The sequence below is a fragment of the Juglans regia genome, chromosome 11, assembly GCF_001411555.2.
Source record: "Juglans regia cultivar Chandler chromosome 11, Walnut 2.0, whole genome shotgun sequence".
NCBI classification, from domain to species: Eukaryota; Viridiplantae; Streptophyta; class Magnoliopsida; order Fagales; family Juglandaceae; genus Juglans; species Juglans regia.
In genome coordinates this window covers 27,279,465-27,299,448 of record NC_049911.1, presented here as the reverse complement: position 1 = coordinate 27,299,448, position 19,984 = coordinate 27,279,465, and the positions used below count along the sequence as shown (strand labels likewise).

General features: G+C 35.0%; 1 protein-coding gene across 4 annotated transcripts; it reads right to left on the bottom strand.

Annotated features, from left to right (window-relative positions):
* Nucleotides 1–111: 111 nt before the first annotated feature.
* LOC108984952 (increased DNA methylation 3) lies at nucleotides 112–10,480 on the bottom strand. Of its 4 annotated transcripts, none has more exons than XR_004797616.1 (4): nucleotides 9,970–10,480; nucleotides 7,688–7,915; nucleotides 7,128–7,451; nucleotides 112–478 (listed from the first exon to the last, which is right to left on the bottom strand). XR_004797616.1 is itself a non-coding variant. In XM_018957064.2 (3 exons), the coding sequence occupies exons 2-3, from the start codon at nucleotides 7,854–7,856 to the stop codon at nucleotides 7,183–7,185; spliced, it is 441 nt and encodes a 146-aa protein (XP_018812609.1). In that variant the 5' UTR covers nucleotides 7,857–7,915; nucleotides 9,970–10,480; the 3' UTR covers nucleotides 6,877–7,182. The 4 variants fall into 4 exon arrangements, 2 of the variants coding, with proteins under 2 accessions (XP_018812609.1, XP_018812610.1); XR_004797615.1 differs by lacking the exon at nucleotides 112–478 and adding an exon at nucleotides 5,455–5,984; XM_018957064.2 differs by lacking the exon at nucleotides 112–478 and having other exon boundaries at nucleotides 6,877–7,454.
* Between the last annotated feature and the right edge of the window lie 9,504 nt (nucleotides 10,481–19,984).

Genomic DNA, 19,984 nt, shown 5'->3' with positions numbered 1-19,984 from the left:
AGATTACACCCAAGCGGGTGAGAAGAATCCGGATCTAGTTATCCATAACAGGGTCAAATTTTAAAATAAAACTGATATGGCCCATCTCTCATAAGTCTTTTAATAAAATAAAAGAATTTTAAAATCTTTTTTTTCTAATCAAGCCCTCACCCTTTGACTATCAGAAGTCTTCACTAAAGATTAAGGCTGCATTTAATTGCAAGACTTAGCTGAACTAAATCTAATTTTAAGCTGAGTCTAACATTCAAGCACTCAATTCTCAAAACCTCCTTCCACATCGGATTCACAACCTTTTTCAACTTCTCCAAAAAAATACTAAATTCAGCTCAACATCCAAATGCAGTTTGAATCACTCTCGTCACTCGACTATACTCTCGAATCCTCCATCCCAGAAGTCTCAAGTCTCTCGAATCACTCTCATCGCTCGACACTATCTCTCGAATCCTCGATCATTTCGTTGTTGCTGGTGAGAGTTTGCCTACCCATTAAAATAGTAAAGAAAAAAATAGTAAAATAATGTTTGAAGAATGAATAGTAAAATATTCTTTAAATTTAAAGATGAAGATAGAGAAGCCAATACCAATACTCTAAGGAACTATTTTCCTCTTTCTGTCTGCCAATGCTTGGGAAGGCTCGATCCCCCCCCCTCCCTCGACTTTTCTCATTCTATTGTTCTCCCTAATCTGGCTTTTGCTTTTGAGCTATTCAATTTCTATGTTTTTTTTATATGTGAACTAGCAATCATTTCATAGTGATATATTGAAACAAATATTATAGTATTCAAAAAGAGAGATAAAAAACACAAAAGACTACACTGAATATACATTTAGTTTTTTTTTTTTATTATTATTGTTGGTGTTTGAAGATGATGAAGCATATACATTATTGTTGGTGGATCAGCGCATATTTCATCTCGTGCTGGAAATGTTACATGGATTTTATATATATATTTTTTTTTGTCACTAGTAAACTATGTTAGCTATTGATTTTATTTAAAACAGATAGAATATAGTTTTAGTGGTAGTGTTGGTGGTTCTAGTTCAACTCATTTCATTAGACACTAGTCGTTTAGTATCTTCTTCCATGAATACCCCGAGCCCACACCATCTTTCTCCCCCAAAGTCAAAAAGAGCGAAGAAAGCTACCAACCAATCTCATGTATGAGATCATTTTACAAGAGTTGAACATGTTGATTTCATTGCACCTAAAACTTAATATAATTATTACTTCAAAATTTATGGATGACATTATAAAAATAGTACTTCATTAATGTCACACCACCTAGGATATGCTTGTCCGAACTCTCCCGTTAGAGAGAATAAAAATCATCGGAAAGATAAATCACATCATCACACTGGAGTTAGGATGGATGGTAAATGATCTACTCTTCAAGTGTTAGGACAATATGATCATGAAAAATTAGAGACGATGATTTCCAATTTGTTTATCTAATGTGAATTGCCAAGAAAGGTTATAGAACATCCAACATTTATTAAAACTTTTAGATTATTTAGAGCCTAAACACACATTGACATCCCGAACCACATTCCAAAAAAAATGTATTGGTTTATACAAGGAAGAATCAAAGGTTGAAGACTTTGTTGACTAGTCAAAGAGTTTGTTTGACCACCGATATATATGGACATAGATGCAAAACAAAAATTATATTTGTGTCACGTGCCATTATATTGATCAAGTTGGGTATTACACAAGAAAATCATAATCTTTTTCAAGATTCCTAATCACAGGGGTGGGACCATTGCTTGGATGTTAGAGTCTTATTTGGCGGATTAGAAAACTAACCGCCTTTGTACGATCACCGTGGATAATGCTTCCTCTAATGATGTCACTATTGATCATGTGATGAGGAACATAAGAGATAAAGAGTTCACAATTTTGGGAGACGAGTTTATACATGTGCAACTTATTGCACATATTTTAAACCTCATTGTATGTGATGGTTTAAAAATTATATATGATGTTGTATATAAGATTAGAAAAGCAATAAGATTTGTGAGGTCCTTACCGACAAGGCTTGATATGTTTAAAACATGTGCAAATGAGTTGAATATTGTGTCTAGATGTTCCTACTAGATGGAACTCAACATACCTAATGCTTAGTGTTACTGAAAAATACGAAAGAACTTTTGTACTAATGCTTTTGGCGCCTCCGTTTGAAAATTGGCAAATGATTCGGATTTTTATTAAGTTTCTAAAAGTTTTTTATGATGCCACTTTGAGAATCTTCAACTCATTGTATGTGACATCTTATATGTTATTTCAATAAATTTGTACAATTGAGAACAGTGTGAACAACATGAGTCAGAGTGAGGATGAAATGTTGATGAGGATGGCGTCTACTTTGAAACTTAAGTTTGATAAATATTGGAAGAACACAGATAGAATGAACATGATTGTTTATGTAGCTTTTGTCCTTGACCCTCTATATAAGATTACAGTCTTGTCATATTGGTTAAAAAAGTGCAAAGGGAATAAATGCAGAGATAGAATTGAAGTCAGCGTAAGATTGCTCATGAATCATTTGATTGAGCAATACCACAATTTTCATGGGTTAGGTAGTAGAAGATCAAATATGACCCATAGAAGTTCCTCAAGTATTGTTGGTGATGACTCGAACTATGAAGATTTTGATATAGCTCTAGAGCAATATCTTGCGAAGCAAAACAGTTCGGTACTTAGCTCGGACATGGATAGGTATTTGTCGGATGTGATTAAACCAAAAGTACTCGAGATAAATATTTTGGATTGGTGGAAGAATAACTCATTTAGATATCTCGTCCTTGCGGAGATCGCACGTGATGCATTTAGCACCAGTGCACGAGTAATTGACCCATACCGAAGCTCATTAGTGCCAGAGGCTGTCCAAGCACTAATCTGCACGCAAAATTGGTTCACTTGTGAACCGCTTAGTTCTTGAGAGGTGGAGGAGCATGTAGAAGACATCACGTGCAATCTCCGTAAAGATGGGAATATCTAAATGAGTTCTTCTTCCACCAATCCAAAATATCAAACTCATGTACTTTTCGTTCAATCACATCTAACAAATACATATACATATCCGAGCTAAGTACTGAACTATTTTGCTTCGCAAGATATTGCTCTAAAACTGTATCAAAATCTTTACAGTTCAGGTCATCACTAATAATACTTGAGGAACTTTTATGGACCATATTTGATCTTCCACTACCTAACTCATGAAACTTATAGTATTACTCAATCTAACGATTCATGAGAAATCTTACGTTGGCCTCAATTCTATCTCCACATTCATCCATTTTGTACATTTTTAACCAATATGACAAAGTTGTAATCTTATATCAAGGATCAAGGACAAAAGCTACATAACAATCATGTTCATCTTATCTGTATTCTCCTAATATTTATCAAACTTAAGTTTCATAGTAGACGTCATTCTCATATACATATTATCCTCACTTTGACCCATGTTGTTCAAAGTGTTCTCAATCATACAAATTTGTTGAAATAATATATTAAAGGTCACATAGAATGAGCCGGAGATTTTCAAAGTGGCATCATAAAAAACTTGTATAAACTTAATAAAAATTCGAGTCATTTGCCAATTTTCAAACGAATGTGCCAAAAACTGAGACTCCTTCACTCCCATTAACACAAAACCTCTTTCGTATCTTTCAGCAACATTAAGCATTAGGTATGTTGAGTTCTATCTAGTAAGAACATCTAGACACACAATTTTTTCACACACAATATTCAGCTCATTTGCCATGTTTTAAATATATCAAGTCTTGTCGGTGAAGATCTCACAAATCTTATTGCTTCTATAATCTTATTTACAGCATCATATATAATTTTTAAACCATCACATACAATGAGCTTTAAAATATGTGCAGCACATCGCACATGTATCAACTCGCATCCCAAAATTGTGAATTCTTTATCTCTTATGTGCCTCCTCACATGATCAATAATGACATCATTATAGGAGGCATTATCCACAGTGGTCGTACAAAAGCAGTTAAATCTCTCAATCCGCCAAACAAGACTCTAACATTAAAGCAATTATTTACCTCTATAATTAAGAATCTTGAAAAATATTATGATTTTATTGTATAATACTCAACTTTGATCAATTTAATAGCACGTGACACAAATATAATTCTTATTTTGCACCGATGTCTATATATCGGTGGTCAAACAAACTCTTTGACTGCTCAACAAAGTCTTCAACCTTTGATTCTCTTCCTTGTATAAACCAATACACTTTTTTGGGAAGATGGTTTGGGATGACAACATGTGTCTTAGCTCTAAATAACCCAAAAGTTTAACAAATGTCGGATTCTCTATAACCTTTAATGGCAATTCACACTGGATAAACAAATTGGAAATCATAACCTTTTGTTTTTCACGATCATATTGTCCTAACACTTGAGGACTAGATCTTTTACCATTCATTCTAACTCCAATGCGTGATGGTGATTTATCCTTCCCAAGACTTTTATTCTCTAATGGGAGAGTTCGGGCAAGTATATCATACGTGGTGTGATATTGATGAAGTACCATTTTATACTGACATCTATAAATCTTGAAGCAATAATTACATTGAGCTTTAGATGCAATGGAATCAACATGTTCAACTCTTGCAAAATGATCTTATACATGATATTGGTTGGTAGCTTTCTTGCTCTTTTTGACTTTGGGGGGAAAGATAGTGCGGGCCTAGGGTTTGGGGTATTCATGGAGGAAGGCACTAAAGGACTAGTGTCTTCCTCCATGTCTAATTGAGCTGAACCAGAACCACCAACACTACCACTAAAACTACCTTCCATCTATTTTAAACATAAGAAAAATAAAGAAATATAATAAAAATAAAATCAATAGCTAACATAGTCGACTAGTAACAACCAAAAAAATATAAAATCCATTCATCATTTCCAGCACGAGATGAGTCTATCAAGGCTAAAAAAAAAAAATTCAGGACAAGATGAAATATGAGCTGATCCACTAACAATAATGTATATGCTTCAGTACATGTTAGAGCTCTAATATAATGTATATGCTTTAGCATCTTTAAACACCAACAATAATAGAAAAATAGAAAAACTAAAGTTATATTCAGAGCAGTCCTTTGTGTTTTTTTTATCTCTCTTTCTGAACACCATAATATTTGTTTCAATATATCACAATGAAATGATTGCTAATTCACATATCAAAAGAACATAGGACTTGAATAGCTCAAAAGCAAAAGCAAAACCCGAGAGGACAATAGAAAGAGAGAAGCCGAGGGAGAGAAGGGGGGCTTATTCATTAATTTATGGCGACCACAAGTGGAAGAAAAAAAAAAAGCTCTCCTTGTTCACAAAAAGGATACATCTGTTGGCATGGTTTTTTAGGATTTTTTGAGGTTTTTTTTTTAATCATAAACTAGCTCTATTCTAAATCATGTTTGTTATTGGTGACCACTTAATTGAAGAACAACTACATGTTTTATATACTTAGAAGCAATCAAACTCAATTCTATGCAACATCGATGCATGCTATTACCACTAATTGTCTATTACCACTGAAGCTTCGATCCAGACTTGCAATGTAAAAAGTAATTTCAGAGTAGAGTCCTTCCCACCTTTTCAATTTCCTTCTTTTTAACATATTCCAATTCCCAATCTTAAAAAATGAACAATCGGCAATCAGAACTACAAAAATCCTAAAACACCCAAAAATACAACCAAACCCTAAAACACAAAATCCCTAAAAACCCATCGTTTACAAACAAAATCCAAAGACCAAGACAGAGTAGAGAGAGAGAGAGAAAGAGAGAGAGTGATAGGGAAACTCTCACCAGCAGCAACAGAATGATCGAGGATTCGAGAGACAGGGTGAGACGGTGTCGAGCAACAGGAGTGATTTGAGAGACTTGAGACTTCTGAGATGGAGGATTTGAGAGTGTAGTCAAGTGACGAGAGTGATTCAATCTTCAGTGAAGACTTCTGAGAGTCGAAGAGTGAGGGTTCGATTAGGAAAAAAAAATAATAAAAAAATAAACATAAAGACATATGAGGGTTAACGGCGTCGTTTTCTGAGAGATGGGCCATATCAGTTTTGTTTTAAAATTTGACCCAGTTATGGATAACTAGGTCACAGAACCAAATCTGTAACTGGATCCGAATTCTTCTCACCCGCCTGGGTGTAATCCAGGCGGACAACCGATCGGATGCACTCGGATTTTCAGGTTCCGGACCGGACCGGGAAAAAAACTGGTCCGGTTGCACACCCTTACATAGGACGACGCAGTCCACATGGAATGCAGAGCTGTCAATTTTATAGGTAGAACGAGTGGAGACCACCCTCCCTATACCAACAGACCCAATGAGACGTCTTCTGGACTCGAGTTTTAACACTAGGCAATGAAAAAGCTTCCCTGCTAGTTAAGTGTTAAATTTGTTCGATTACCTCTACAAACTCCCTAGAAGATCACTGTAAGCTCGACTATTGTATTTTTCTCTCTTTTTTTTCTTCCTTTTTCTTTCCCCTTTCTCTGAAGAAAATGTGATCCTTATTGTGCCGACTTTGTTGAATTAAACTACGACTTTCCCATGTAAAGTATAAAACTGAAAAATAAACTTAAGAGAAACCCATGTCTTCAATTGAGCCTACTGAGTAATGGGAAACTTATTTGGTGCTGCCTAAAATTTCCAAGTCACGTTGAGTTAGAGGAATCTTATGTTGTCTTTAACAGACTTTGAATTTGTGAAGCCTTGAACTGCCGAATTTCCAACCAAAGATTGACTAAACTTCCTATAGTGTGTTAATAAAAGTAATCGAGCACCTGGAGTTTCAATTTCCTACAAGACAATGATTTAGTGCAATGACTACTTTTAATGAGTCTAATAAAACTGCTAACAAGTGATCATAAATTATACTGTATCTGAACTTAATTATCATCTTTGACATCACAACCACAAGCCAAATCCATGACGTTTCAAGAACAATGGTTGGAGCAATAATGCATAACAGATACCACTGACCAGTCATTCAATTAGCTTTTAAGTGAACGCCCACTTAAAACAGAGTGGATGTCGATACCCATGGTTTCTTCAATTTTCAATACTCAATACAGAAGTAAACCATACCTAAATGTTATGCAGTCCTCCCAGAGCAAAAAGAATGCAGCTCTTTGTATAAAGCTCACGGAGGAGGGCACCTGCCATCTGTTGCAGGTGTTCTTTGTTTAAAAACTACTACTTCCAGGATGCCATCAGGCCGGAAAGTTGGAGAAGACAATCGGGGGTCCACCGGTCCAGGCAGATTAAAAGAAATGGTGAATGGTCCAGATGGGCATAATTCCTGGACTTTCATCTGGTATACAGTTGACGTGTCTTTCAAAACTCCTGCACGTGTTATTACTCCTTCTATATGAACCCGACCATCACGTTGGATTTCGCATTTTAATTTGCCTGCTAGAGCAAGCATCATCTACTTTGTCATCTTTATCTTATACATTATTTTATGAGAAAAATGGAGTTTGTGCCATGCAGTGGCTCTAATGTATTTTTTTGCAACAGCAGCACTTGTAAGTTTTCATAATGCTTTTACTGACGCACAAAAAATATGATTTTCATTAATAGTGATTTGCTTGTTTCACATGCATGGCAAAAGCTGTGCATGAAAAATGAAAAAGAAGGAAACTTACATTGATCCTTTCGAACTCCAGGAAGTGCAACTCGAAAAAGGTAGGCCCCTTCACTTGTGCCAATGTCAACAAGACCAACGGGAGGCGCATTACTACCTTCCTTTGCTGTTCCAGTTAGAACAACAGATGGCTTCATTTGTGAATGATCAACAAAACCTTGTACATTCATGCTGCCAAATTTAGCAGCTCTTGTACTTTTCAGCTCTTCTCTCAAGATCTACTTGTAAACTGTAGAAGAGCGATTGATGAAAGTAAGTGAATTGTAACAATCCAAAAAAGTAGGAATGGTAAAAATTAAAGAAGAAGAAGAAGAAAGCAATCGATTATATAGATTGGCAAATGGTTACCATACCCTCAAAAATATACAAGCAGTTCTCCAAGAGCTTTGTAAAAACATCTTAATTTTTCAAATACATGTATAAGAAATGGTATCATTTTCATTTTAAAAAAATTGAAGTATCTTTTCAAATTTAAAGTTCACACAGTAGTGCAAAAGCTTAATTCAGTTTTTTTTTTTGCCAATAAACAATATGTCAGGAAAAAAGTTTGCTTTAGTAATAACTTGCACAATGAAAAAGACATGCCAGTAATAAATATCTCAATAAATAGAGAGCAAAACTTTGCAATTCATCTCATAGGTAAACCACATAAAATATGACTTTAGCCTCAGACAAACCATTCTTAATTATGTTATACGTTCCATGTCACAACAAATTGGACAGGATTAAAAATTCACTGATCAGTCATCATGTTTGGGTGCAAGGGCTTGGTCAATCAAAGACTTGTCAAATATGAGATCTCCAAATATTAGGAACAGCTCCAGTTCCGGAAACAGTGTAAGAATATTAGGAAAAAAACCCAGTTCCAGAAACACTGCATCTAAATAGCTGATGCATGGAGAACCCAAACAATTCAGACATCATATTCAACAGCAGTGATGTCAAGAAGATTCAAGCTATCAGTCCCAGTCGCTAATCTATATCCGGTCCACATTCACAGATGTCGCAACTTAATTGTGTTTGGAGATTTTTATTCAATTCCCCCTTATTTGACCTCAATTGGACCTAGGGAGAGAGCATGGGGAGGAGGGCCATAGGATAAGTCCAATGACCATACCCACCCATTCAAACAGGGATGAATTATAGCAATACGTTTTGGTACATAAGTGCATAATTTCATGTTTTATTTTTCTACTGATTTTTATATACTATAGAGGAAAGTGCAAAACTTTAACCTTCCTAATCTAATATCTACCAAATAGGATAGAAAGAAATTGCGCTAATTTCCTCATCGCTGCAACTGCTATTGCCATTTCAAGAAGAAATGACAGGGGGAAAATACTAGATATTAAAGACAACTACAAAAACAAATCAATGGGAATGAGAATTTTCAAGGAGAAATTAGCTTCAACCGTAGCGCCCCAATCGAAAGTCTAAGTCACATGGCCAATACTCCAAAAAGATTAGTCAATAATACAACTGAAGCCATATTGGACCATTATAAATAGCAAGAATCTATCATTCTCTAGCAATGAGGGATCTCATACATAACCTACCCACTTATCAAAATAGGATATCAAAATCTCTCCCCCTTATATTCCCAACATCTTCGTCGGGCCAGTCCGTCGTCAACTCAAATCTAGCTCTAATACCATTTGTAACGCCACAATTGAATGACCAAGCCACATTGCCTATACTCCAAAAGGACTAGTCAATAATACAATTGGAGTCACATTGGAACCTTATAAAGAGCAATAATTTATCTTTCCTAAATAATGTAGGATCCCATACACCAGCTACCCACTCATCAGAATGAGATATCACAATCTCTCATTCTTATATTCCCGGCGTCCTCGTCGGACCAGTCTATCGTGGCACGACTCAAGTCCCACATTTCTGGTTGGAATAGGTTTTGATACCATTTTCAACCCCATCAAACAACTACTAAAATCCTCAACGCTTGCTCAACCAAAATATCAACTTAACAATAGCCCAAGAACACATATTCACAACTGCCACTGCACATTCAATCACCTGAAATCCCTCCCGACAGTGCTAATTCAACATGCTCAGATTTTTGCTAAATATCAACAATCCAACAAATTCATTTTCCCTCTTGTCCGTATACACTTAAAACCGACCTCCTCACCACCAATCAACCCACAATATTAAGCAAACCAATAACACGTTCAGCTCAATCACACACTCCAAGAATAGTCTAATTAATCAACAGCGCCAAACTAACCACAGATGAAATGACATGTACACGGGCAGAGAGGATACCTCACTAAACTTGAAGCGATGTTCAACTGGACTTGGTGATGGAACGGTGGGGGATGGAACGTTGTCGTACTTACCGACACTGGGGTCCGAAGGGACTGGCAGCGACGTGTTGGCCAGACGGAGTACAAGGCATGAACGGAGGCAACGGTAGGGAAGATAATGAGTATTGGAAACGGTATGGGCGGCGCCGGCCGACGGACGAGGCAAAGGGGCTAGACGAACGGCGTGACGAAGTGGCGGCGGAAGAGCATGGCGATGACCTGGTGCAATGAAGCATCACAGTGTCGCCGGTTTGGGTGGCGCACAGGTGGGAAGCCGAGGAGGCGTAGAGACGAGAGAGAGATGAAGAGATGAGAGAGAGGGGATCTGTGGGGGGAGTGAGAGAGCAATTATGGAGAGTGAGTAGCTGAGAGAGGAGAGAGGAGAGAGAGAGAGAGACGTCTGCGGGGTAGCCGGTAGGGGAAAACCGAACCCTAAGTCCAAACGGTGCGTTGGACTCTCTCTTTCTCTCTTTCCCCTAGCTGTCTAGCATTGGCGATGGACTAGTTAAGTCTAAGGGTGCGTTTGGAACTTAAACCGCTCTCAACTCATTTCAACTCATCATTACAATTTTTTCAAATTTTAACACAAAATATAATAAATAATTCAACTTTTTCAAATTTTAAAATAATAATAATATTAAAAAATAATATTCTAACAATATTTTATCATCTCAACTCAACTCATTTCAACATTCAAACACAACCTAAATTTTGATTAAAATTTAAGATTTTGCCTATAATCAAAAATTTTAGAGAGATTAATTTATATTAGATTAGTTATTTTAAAATTAAAATAGTAATATAATATTATATATTTTAATAATATTTAAAAAAATTAATATTTTAAATATATACTTGTATTTAATATTTAATATTTAATTCACATTTTACTCAATACTAATTTTGCGAACACCAAATTACAACATAGCCTAGAGAAAACAATACTTAAATTGAGGTGAAACGTACATGAAGAGAAAAATTGGATGGAAGTAAAGAGAGAGAGAAGAGAGAGGGAAAGAGAGGTAGTTGGATGAAAAAATATAAAATATTGATTTGGTCCTTCGACAGTGACTCTTCAAATATGACTAGAGATCTTAAATTACTGTAGTTTAAAATTTCACAAATATACATTTGACTAGTCTAATACAAGAGTTTTAACTCAAAAAAAAATTAAAATTTAGATTTAACTGACATTTGACTAGGCTAGTGGCAGTGCTCTAACGGGCTGGATTTACTCTAGTTTGGTTATATTCAAGTTGAATGAGTCGTCGGCCCAACACAAGAAGAAATCGACTGTTTAGATTCCTTATAATTTTTCTTAAAATTTGGTTAAAAAACACACTTCTTAAATTCTTTTTTTTTAAACTTCATACATCTCATTCTCTATATTTTCTCTATTGTATTAAAATAATATTTTTTATTATTTCTTTATTATTTTTTTCTCACTTCCATTTACAAACTTAACTACTCACTATTTTATTTTTTTTCTTATGTTTTGAACTATTAATTTCTAGCGAATATTTTAAACAAAAATTTAAATTAATTTTTTGTGGGTATGATAATATTTTTTAATTTTTTTTTTACATTTTTTAATTATTTAAATTATTTTTAAAATTATTATTTAAAATAATAATAAATATGAGTATGAGAGAAAGTGCATATCATTGAAATAAAAATTTGTTTTATTTTTCAAATAAAATATTTATAAAAAAATAATTTATAGATGAATAATAGCTTCCATATTTAGGGAGCCACTGATTACGTCCTAAAATCGGATGAAGGGTGAGTTTGGATTCCAAACTCATCTCAATTTATTATTACAATTTTTTCAAATTTCAATACAAAATATAATAAACAATTCAACTTTTTCAAATCTCAAAATAATAATAATATTAAAAAATAATATTCTAATAATATTTTATCATCTCAATTCAACTCACTTCAACATCCAAACACACCTGAAGAGAGAAATTTTGTCAAAAAGTTAAATTTTTTTTATTAAAATTTAAGAAATTATGGGTTTTAGGCATCCGTACGAGAATGCTCTTAGAAGCCACGTATCATGTCAGCACTAAAACATTAGGCCATCACAACAATATGGCTTAATCTGAAGCAGATCCTTTTCTCAATACACTTCATTTTTCCAGAATACAATATTTGAATTGATAGTGGAAAAAGGGAGGAAAACAGCAACAAATACAAGAGAAAGAGACCTTGACAAAAAGGATAACGTATAATTAATGTAATTCTGAATTTTAATGCAAAGATAACCATAACTTACCATTGCAAATAATTAACTTAAAGCAATGATAAACGGATTATATTGTTGATATTAATTGGAGATTTATAAAATTTCAACATACTTAACCCTGGACCAATTAGTATTTCTGCATTCAAATAATATGTGACGGATGCTTGGTAAAAGACTTATCAAGAACACAAAAATGAAAAATTCTGAATACAAGCATTTTCGCGCACCCCTTATGCACGAAATATGACCTGGCAAAACAAAAAAAATTAAGAGAAATGACAATTGCAGTTGTGAGTGTGCAAGTGTCACGCAATCACTTTGAAAAAAGTGAATATATATGAAATCCACATGAAAAGAAAATTATTTTTTTAATAGTAGAACCCACTCTTTTTTAAACGACTGCACGGTGCTTACGCACTCCACGACTGTATGTAGCATTATCAAAAAATTAAACGCTGCATTTTGCGTTTTGGTGTGGGACTAATCTTTGAACCATGCCTTCTCCAATCTCTGAACCACGTCCATTTTCCCATAGCCGAACATTCCCTTGTCTTCCTATGACTTTGAGGTCACAAAGTCTTTATCTGAATACAACAATATTTATTGAATCGAGAATAACATTTTCCAGTTCTGCAGTTCGAGCAAAGCGAAACAGTGACTCTGTAATGAACCCAATAAATTTGTACTGTGTTGTAATAAGGAATGGTAGGGTAGTGAATTAATGACTGTTGTTTGATAAAATGAACAAGATAGTCACAAGGAAGATGAAGATGGAAATGATTACGCCTTGATGTATTCGAGATCCCCAATTCCTCCCAAATGAAAATACAAATTATTTTAACAATAATCTTCAGATCCCATTTCAACCTCTTTTCCCTCCTATTATATTCTTCAGGAATAAAAAACTAGACTAATTAATAAAAGACACTGTATTGTAAAATACTAAATTACAAAAGGGCAAACTGGTAACTAAGTAATATTATGAAAATAACTAACTAGCTTATAGAACACTTAAAGATTCAACATCGTTCCATTCTATCAGCACTTCACTTATCCAATCTCCTTCCACGCTACATTTTGCCACCAAGGTTTAAGGTAATGGGCTGATATTGTAGTAAGGTACTTCGCTCTCAACTGATCTGCATTTTCTTCATGGGCCTCATAACAAACTCTCCCACTCAAAGAACCTTATCCATAAGGTTTAGAGTATTGGTGTAAATCAATTGTCTAACCACCAGGGTCAAGGACATGTATATTATTTTCGCCCATAGATATCCCTGCCAGCATGGATGATTTAGTATATACAGCCACAACTGTTGTAAAGGAAGGTATGAGTGAAATCATTTCCAAGCCAAGTAGGATAACCATAGTCTTGATATCAAGTGGAAAATTGGCTGATAGTAGAACTCTGCAAGCATGCTTGTGCACAGGGTCATCAGTCAAGGCACAGAGTGAGTTGAAGTTTGGATCAACAGGTTCACCCAGTGTTTTTAATTTCGTACTGTACCGGCCGGTACGGTCGAAATTTTTCGTACCGACCCAGTGGCCGGTACATGTATCATATGTGTTTCATACCGTCCTGTATTTCGGCTTATACCAGCCAATATTTCGGCCTTTATTATTATTATTATTATTATTATTTTCATTTTTTCAAACTACAAGTTTATTTTTTGACCTCCAATTCAGATTAGACTATTTATAATTTATATATATGTATTTATACATAATTTATTTATATATAGACTATTATTTTGGAATATAATTTATATATATATAATTTATTCATATATCGGCTATCCCGAAATGGTACATGAAATGGTACTAGTACCGAAATATTTCGTTCTAGTGCCTTGACCGGTACGCCATCCGGTACGGTATTCAAAACATTGGGTTCACCCAGACAACACAACACTATATTATGTAAAACTCCTCTTAGGAGGCAGATGAATATGCTTAATTGTAGTATGTAAACAATTCCAAAAACCCCATGAACCAGTGAGCTTGCTAAAGGAGAAGTTGAAAATAATTTAACTCCTTGAGCCGGGGACTCCCCAAACATCCTTATGAAACCGATATCTATCCACATTTGAGGAAAAACTCCAGGTTTAAGGACAAGAAGGAAAACAACTTTTATCATGGTCATCAAATGCCTTATTGTTGCCAAAGACTGCTTGAAGAGAGATGGAAATGTCTTTGCTATAGAAGCAATACCGTATAATCTCCCCAAAGCCAAAGGCTCACCTTTAGTGTATTGATTCAACTCATCAATGCCAAGATAGAATAGAACTAGGGGAAGGATAAAAATATATCCAACAACGAGAGTGGTAACATAAAAAAGCCATGATACTCCAAGGCATATAAGTAATAGAGTTGCAACTAGCAATGCAAATGGCATAGCATATGGATGGACTGATAAAAATGCATCCCCAATATTCCATCCCAACCATTCCGGAGGTGGTGGAAGCTTCTCATTTTCTAATTTACTAAATGTACCCTTGTGCTTCTCTAATACCTTTATAGAGCATTTAAGTAATGCAAATGGGTTGTTCCCTAGGTTTATTAAATTTGCTTCAATTACTTGTAAGGTTTGATCCTCAGAATCACCCCGTACTCTACCCAAATTTCTAGAATCTGCTTTCCCACTAATTTATCATCCACGCATTCTTCCTTCAATTTGGGCATTTCCCTTAAAACCCTAATTTTCATAGGTCCTTTCTGCATTCCCCCACCAGCACAAAAAAATGCGCCTAAGCATTTTATCAAACATGTGGAGTGCAAAATTCGTACAACCATGCATACCTTGGCTCGCGGCATACTCAACAAGAAGATGGTTGGATGTTAAGCCGTTGTTGGCGGCAGTGGGAGGTGGCTCTTGATCAGCCTCACGTTTGGCGTACGTGGTGCAGCCGAGCTCTTCCGCGGAGAATGTAGCAGCAACAATTGTGGAGAATGCCAAGCAACTCGCACAAATCTCTTGATCTATGACGTCAACGACAACACCTTCCTTCCTCCAGTCAACAAACCTTGGTACCCTATCACCGACACATGGCTCATACGAGTCGCTGCTCGGCCTCAAGAGTCTCCTCTTGGAGCTAAACTTGGCACCTAGGGACGTGGTCTGGTACTCCTCGTTGGTCATATCGGCAACCCGGTTCAACCTAAGCTTGTAGGCCCAATTCTCCTCAGTGTCATGTTCATCGATGAACCAAAGATTTTCGTTGAAAATCTCGAACCTTTTCTCCTTGTTTGGAATCAATTGCAAAACCCTTAACAACAATAATAATAAATGAGAAGACCATATAGCCCCTTGAGAGAAGGATGAGAGTGATTGTGGAAAATGGTTTGTTGAGGGGTTCCCATTTGGGATAGTGGTGGAATCAGACTTGTGAGAAAATGGCGAGTGTGAATACCCGGATAAAAAATCCACAATCCAGCACTAGAACCCTGGGTATTTCGAGCATTACAGCGAGATCTCGACGGTAATCTCCATTTCAATGAACATCACCCCTGGTTTCACACTTAGTAATTTCCTCATTAAAAAGTGGTTGCGATGCCCGATCTACTGAGAGTTGAGAAATTAATTTAAGTTTTGGACTTCTAAGAATAGATGGAAGAGAGATTTCTTGGGAAACAACTTCCGCGGGCACCACAGAAAACTCTTCCACCGTAGCTTGGTCTTCCCAAACCAAGTAGTCTTCCATTGACACTGCCACTATCTCATCCACCTTTATTGCACCTTCCTCTTCTTCCTGCACATTTTGGTCTTCATCCGTTATTATATTTTCTTCCACAACTACTAACTTCTGTTTTCGAACCTTTAAAGTCACTAATTTTACCATAAAAGCATACCGATTTGGAATATTATTCTGCTTTACCACCCAAGTAAGCAACATATTTGTCAATCCGTCCAAGCGGTTATTAAGCTCCTTTATACTCTTTTCATTCGAGTCTATCCGCTGCTGTAAGGCTTGTTCTTGCCGCTCGAAAATTATTTTGTCCTCCATAGATCGTCGGCTCTGGATACCAATTGTAATGAACCCAGTAAATATGTACTGTGTTGTAATAAAGAATGGTAGGGTAGTGAACTAATGATTGTTGTTTGATAAAATGAACAAAATAGTCACAAGGAAGATGAAGATGGAAATGGTTACGCCTTGAGGTATTCGAGGTCCCCAATTCCTCCCAAATGTAAATACAAAATGTTTCAACAATAATCTTCAGATCCCCTTTCAATCTCTTTTCCCTCCTATTATATTCTTCAGGAATAACAAACTAGACTAATTAATAAAAGACACGTGTACTGTAAAATACTAAATTACAAAAGGGCAAATTGCTAACTAAGTAATATTCTGAAAATAACTAACTAGCTTCTAGAACACTTACAGATTAAACACATCGTTCCATTCTATCAGCATGTCACTTATCCAATCTTCTTCCACTCTACATTTTGCCACCAAGGTTTAAGGTAATGGGCCGATATTGTAGTAAAGTACTTGGCTCTCAATTAATCTGCATTTTCCTCATGGGCTTCATAAGAAACTCCAATGAACGAGCAAATCTTGCAAGGCTAGCGCCAGTTCAGTGAACAATCAGCCTGAGTTCAATCTGTCATGTGCGCATCTTCAAAGAATAGCCTTTCAAAGACTCCTTTTTTTATTCCCACTCTTAACTTTGTTTTTCTAATCTGATTCTCTAGACTAAGTTTTCTCTCTTCTCTATAACTTGTTTTCTTGATTTGCTATGTTTCTCATACACAAACACAAACACATTCATATTTATTTTTCTTCACTATTGTTGCCCAAATGACTAACACAAGAGGAAAGAGAGTGAATTGGGTTGTATTAAAAATTTGACAATTATAAACTAAATACACAATATAAAATATAAACAAAATATGAAGCAGTAGTAAATATAAATAGTAAGGGTAAGAGAGAAGAATGTGAAATCACTACTTATCCCAAAAGTTTAAACTGATGGAAAGAGGTAGATTTTATTATTTCTTTTATATCTTAACACACATTCTCACGTGTGGTCCAAACTCTCCCTCAATGGGTAGCCCAACATGTGAAATATTTAATTAAATGGGATAAAGTGTAGAGTCAGGGCTCAAACTTAAGACCTTTGTACCATGTGAAATCACCACTTATTCCAAAAGTCTAAACTAATGGGAAGAGGTAGATTTTATTATTTATTTTATATCTTAACAAAATAAACTCAATAGTTTAACGAAATTCAGCCACACTATCTACGTCCTCGCCTCAAGCTACCCATTGGGATTCTCGAATTCACTATTCAACTTCCTTCAGGTGGAGATAAAAACCTATTACACATTTGAGCGGTATCGTTACAAAGAATCTATGTAGAACACCCTCTATACTTCCAATCACATTGCACGTGGTGATTCAATTATTCCATGTGTAGAACACCTTCTACACGCACAAGAGTTATACACACTCGTTTATTGATACAAGAGCTGATAGTGAGTAGGTTATCAGAAAATACTCCTCAATGAGTGAAATAAAAAAAATACAGTGCAAAATATATCTCTCTCAAAATGAACAAGGGTTAAGGCTCAATACTTATAGAAGAGAGATTGAAAATTTTGAATGAATGTTATAAAACTTGCAATTGATGTGTGCATGCTCTTGTTGTTAATTTGAAGATCTCAATTGAGCTATTTATAAACATATGATACTTCATTTTCAAATTTAAAAAGATTTACATATCAGAAAGGAGCACTACTCATTTTTCAAAATTTTCAAATCTAATCTTTTACTTTTCGCATATGACAAAATGAGCATTATTTACTTTTCAAAATTTTCAAACAAAATCATCTATATTTAACCTTTTGCATATTTCAAACAAAGCATCAATCACTTTTCAAAATTTCAAACAAAATCATCTACTTTTTGCATATGTCAAAAATAGTATCAATCACTTTTCAAATAGTACTGTTACATCTACAAATGAATTACACAAAAACGATCACACAAACTGACGTGGTTTCATCTAATCTATTAGATCTACTTCACAATAAAAGTAATTTTATAATCTGACGAACTACATCAAGTCACGTCAGTTTGTGGGATTACTTTTGTGTAATCTCATTATGGTTAGAGTATTTCCCTTTTTCAAGATTTTCAAACAAAACATGCACATGTGAAATATGATAATCAATCATCTTTAAAAAATTCAAAATTCAAATTTTTAATTTTCAAATATATCATGCACATGTGAAAAATGCAATTTGATGTTTTATGAGAAAATATTAATTTTGAGCCTTAATCAAATTTCGAATTTTATCAAGAGATGTACAAAATTACTCAAATAGTTCTTTTTGTAAGCTTGCTCCATTTCTTGTTCATATTTGATTCATTGATGTGCTTAGTTCCATTGTGTAGACAACTTGAGCTTGAGACTCCTTTATGCTTAAATTCATTTGTTATCATCAAAATCTATATGTAAATATATAATTATATGAAACTTAAAACCTTGGGTTCAACAACTATGTTCTAATCCAATTCTTCAACCTTACCATTCTCTCGGTCTTGTTTGCTCTTATTCATGGATCACAACTCCATCGTTATCTTCACTCTTATTTGCTTTATGCTTGCTTCATTCTGGGTTTCTTTTCTGGGGTTTGCTTCGGTTTCAATTCAAAATGCTTGATTTTTATTTATTTTGATTAAAGGGATGGGGGTCTTGATGAAGCCGCAAGCAATACTGGATGGAGGCCTAATAAGAGCTTTGATGAAGCCGATAAGCACGAAACCTATAGGAAAAAAGAGTTTTCGTGTTTTCTTCTGTTTGTTTTTTTTTTAATAAAACAAGCTGACATCAGCTAGGGTGCAAGAATTCGTGTGCCAGTTCGTCTGTAGGTAGCAAAATTGTACAAAAATATACTCTAAATATTTCATATTTAGGTTTGAGTAATGCTAGATACAGTTAATGATTGTGCAAGTATCGCGCACTCTTTTTAAAAATAGTGGGTTCACTATTAAAAATTTAATTTTTCCTGTGAGTTCCATATTACTCACTTTTTTCAAAAAGAGTGCGAGATGCTTATGCACTTTATGACTACAAATATCATTTCTCTTTAAGTTTTGTAGCTTTGATATAATCAAAACCCTAGGTATTTTTCAGTTATTTATTAAAAAAAGACAAAGAAATGAGAATATAAAACAGTTCATGATGACAAGTAAATAAGGTTGAAGAATCGTATACAAATAATTATGATATTCAAAAATATTACTGGCGAGTAAGGCAGGCGGGTAAAACGATCGTTTTACCGATCGACGATCTCTTCAGTGTGCGCACGAGAGGAGTATGGGTTGTTGGAGAGAAACTACATAGGTCAGTGCAGCTCTAGCGGATGGAATTAACACAAATCGGTGTTTGCCTCATCAAAGTCCGTCTCTCTGATGCTACTTGGCGAGAAGTGATCTCCACAAATTAAATTTAATTGATGTTTTACCCACTCAACAACTTTGTAGCACAATATTTAGAATTGAGGTTATTCTAATTATTGATAAGACCAAGAAAAATTATATTCTTAAGTGGTGTGTAGAGTATATTTAGTAAAATGTTTACATGATATAATTTGATTTGAAATATAAATTCTAAAATTTGAATCTTACAAACTAAAGATGCTACTTGGCTAGAAGTGATCTCCGCAAATTAAATCAACTGATGTTTTACCCACCCAACAACTTTGTAGCATAAT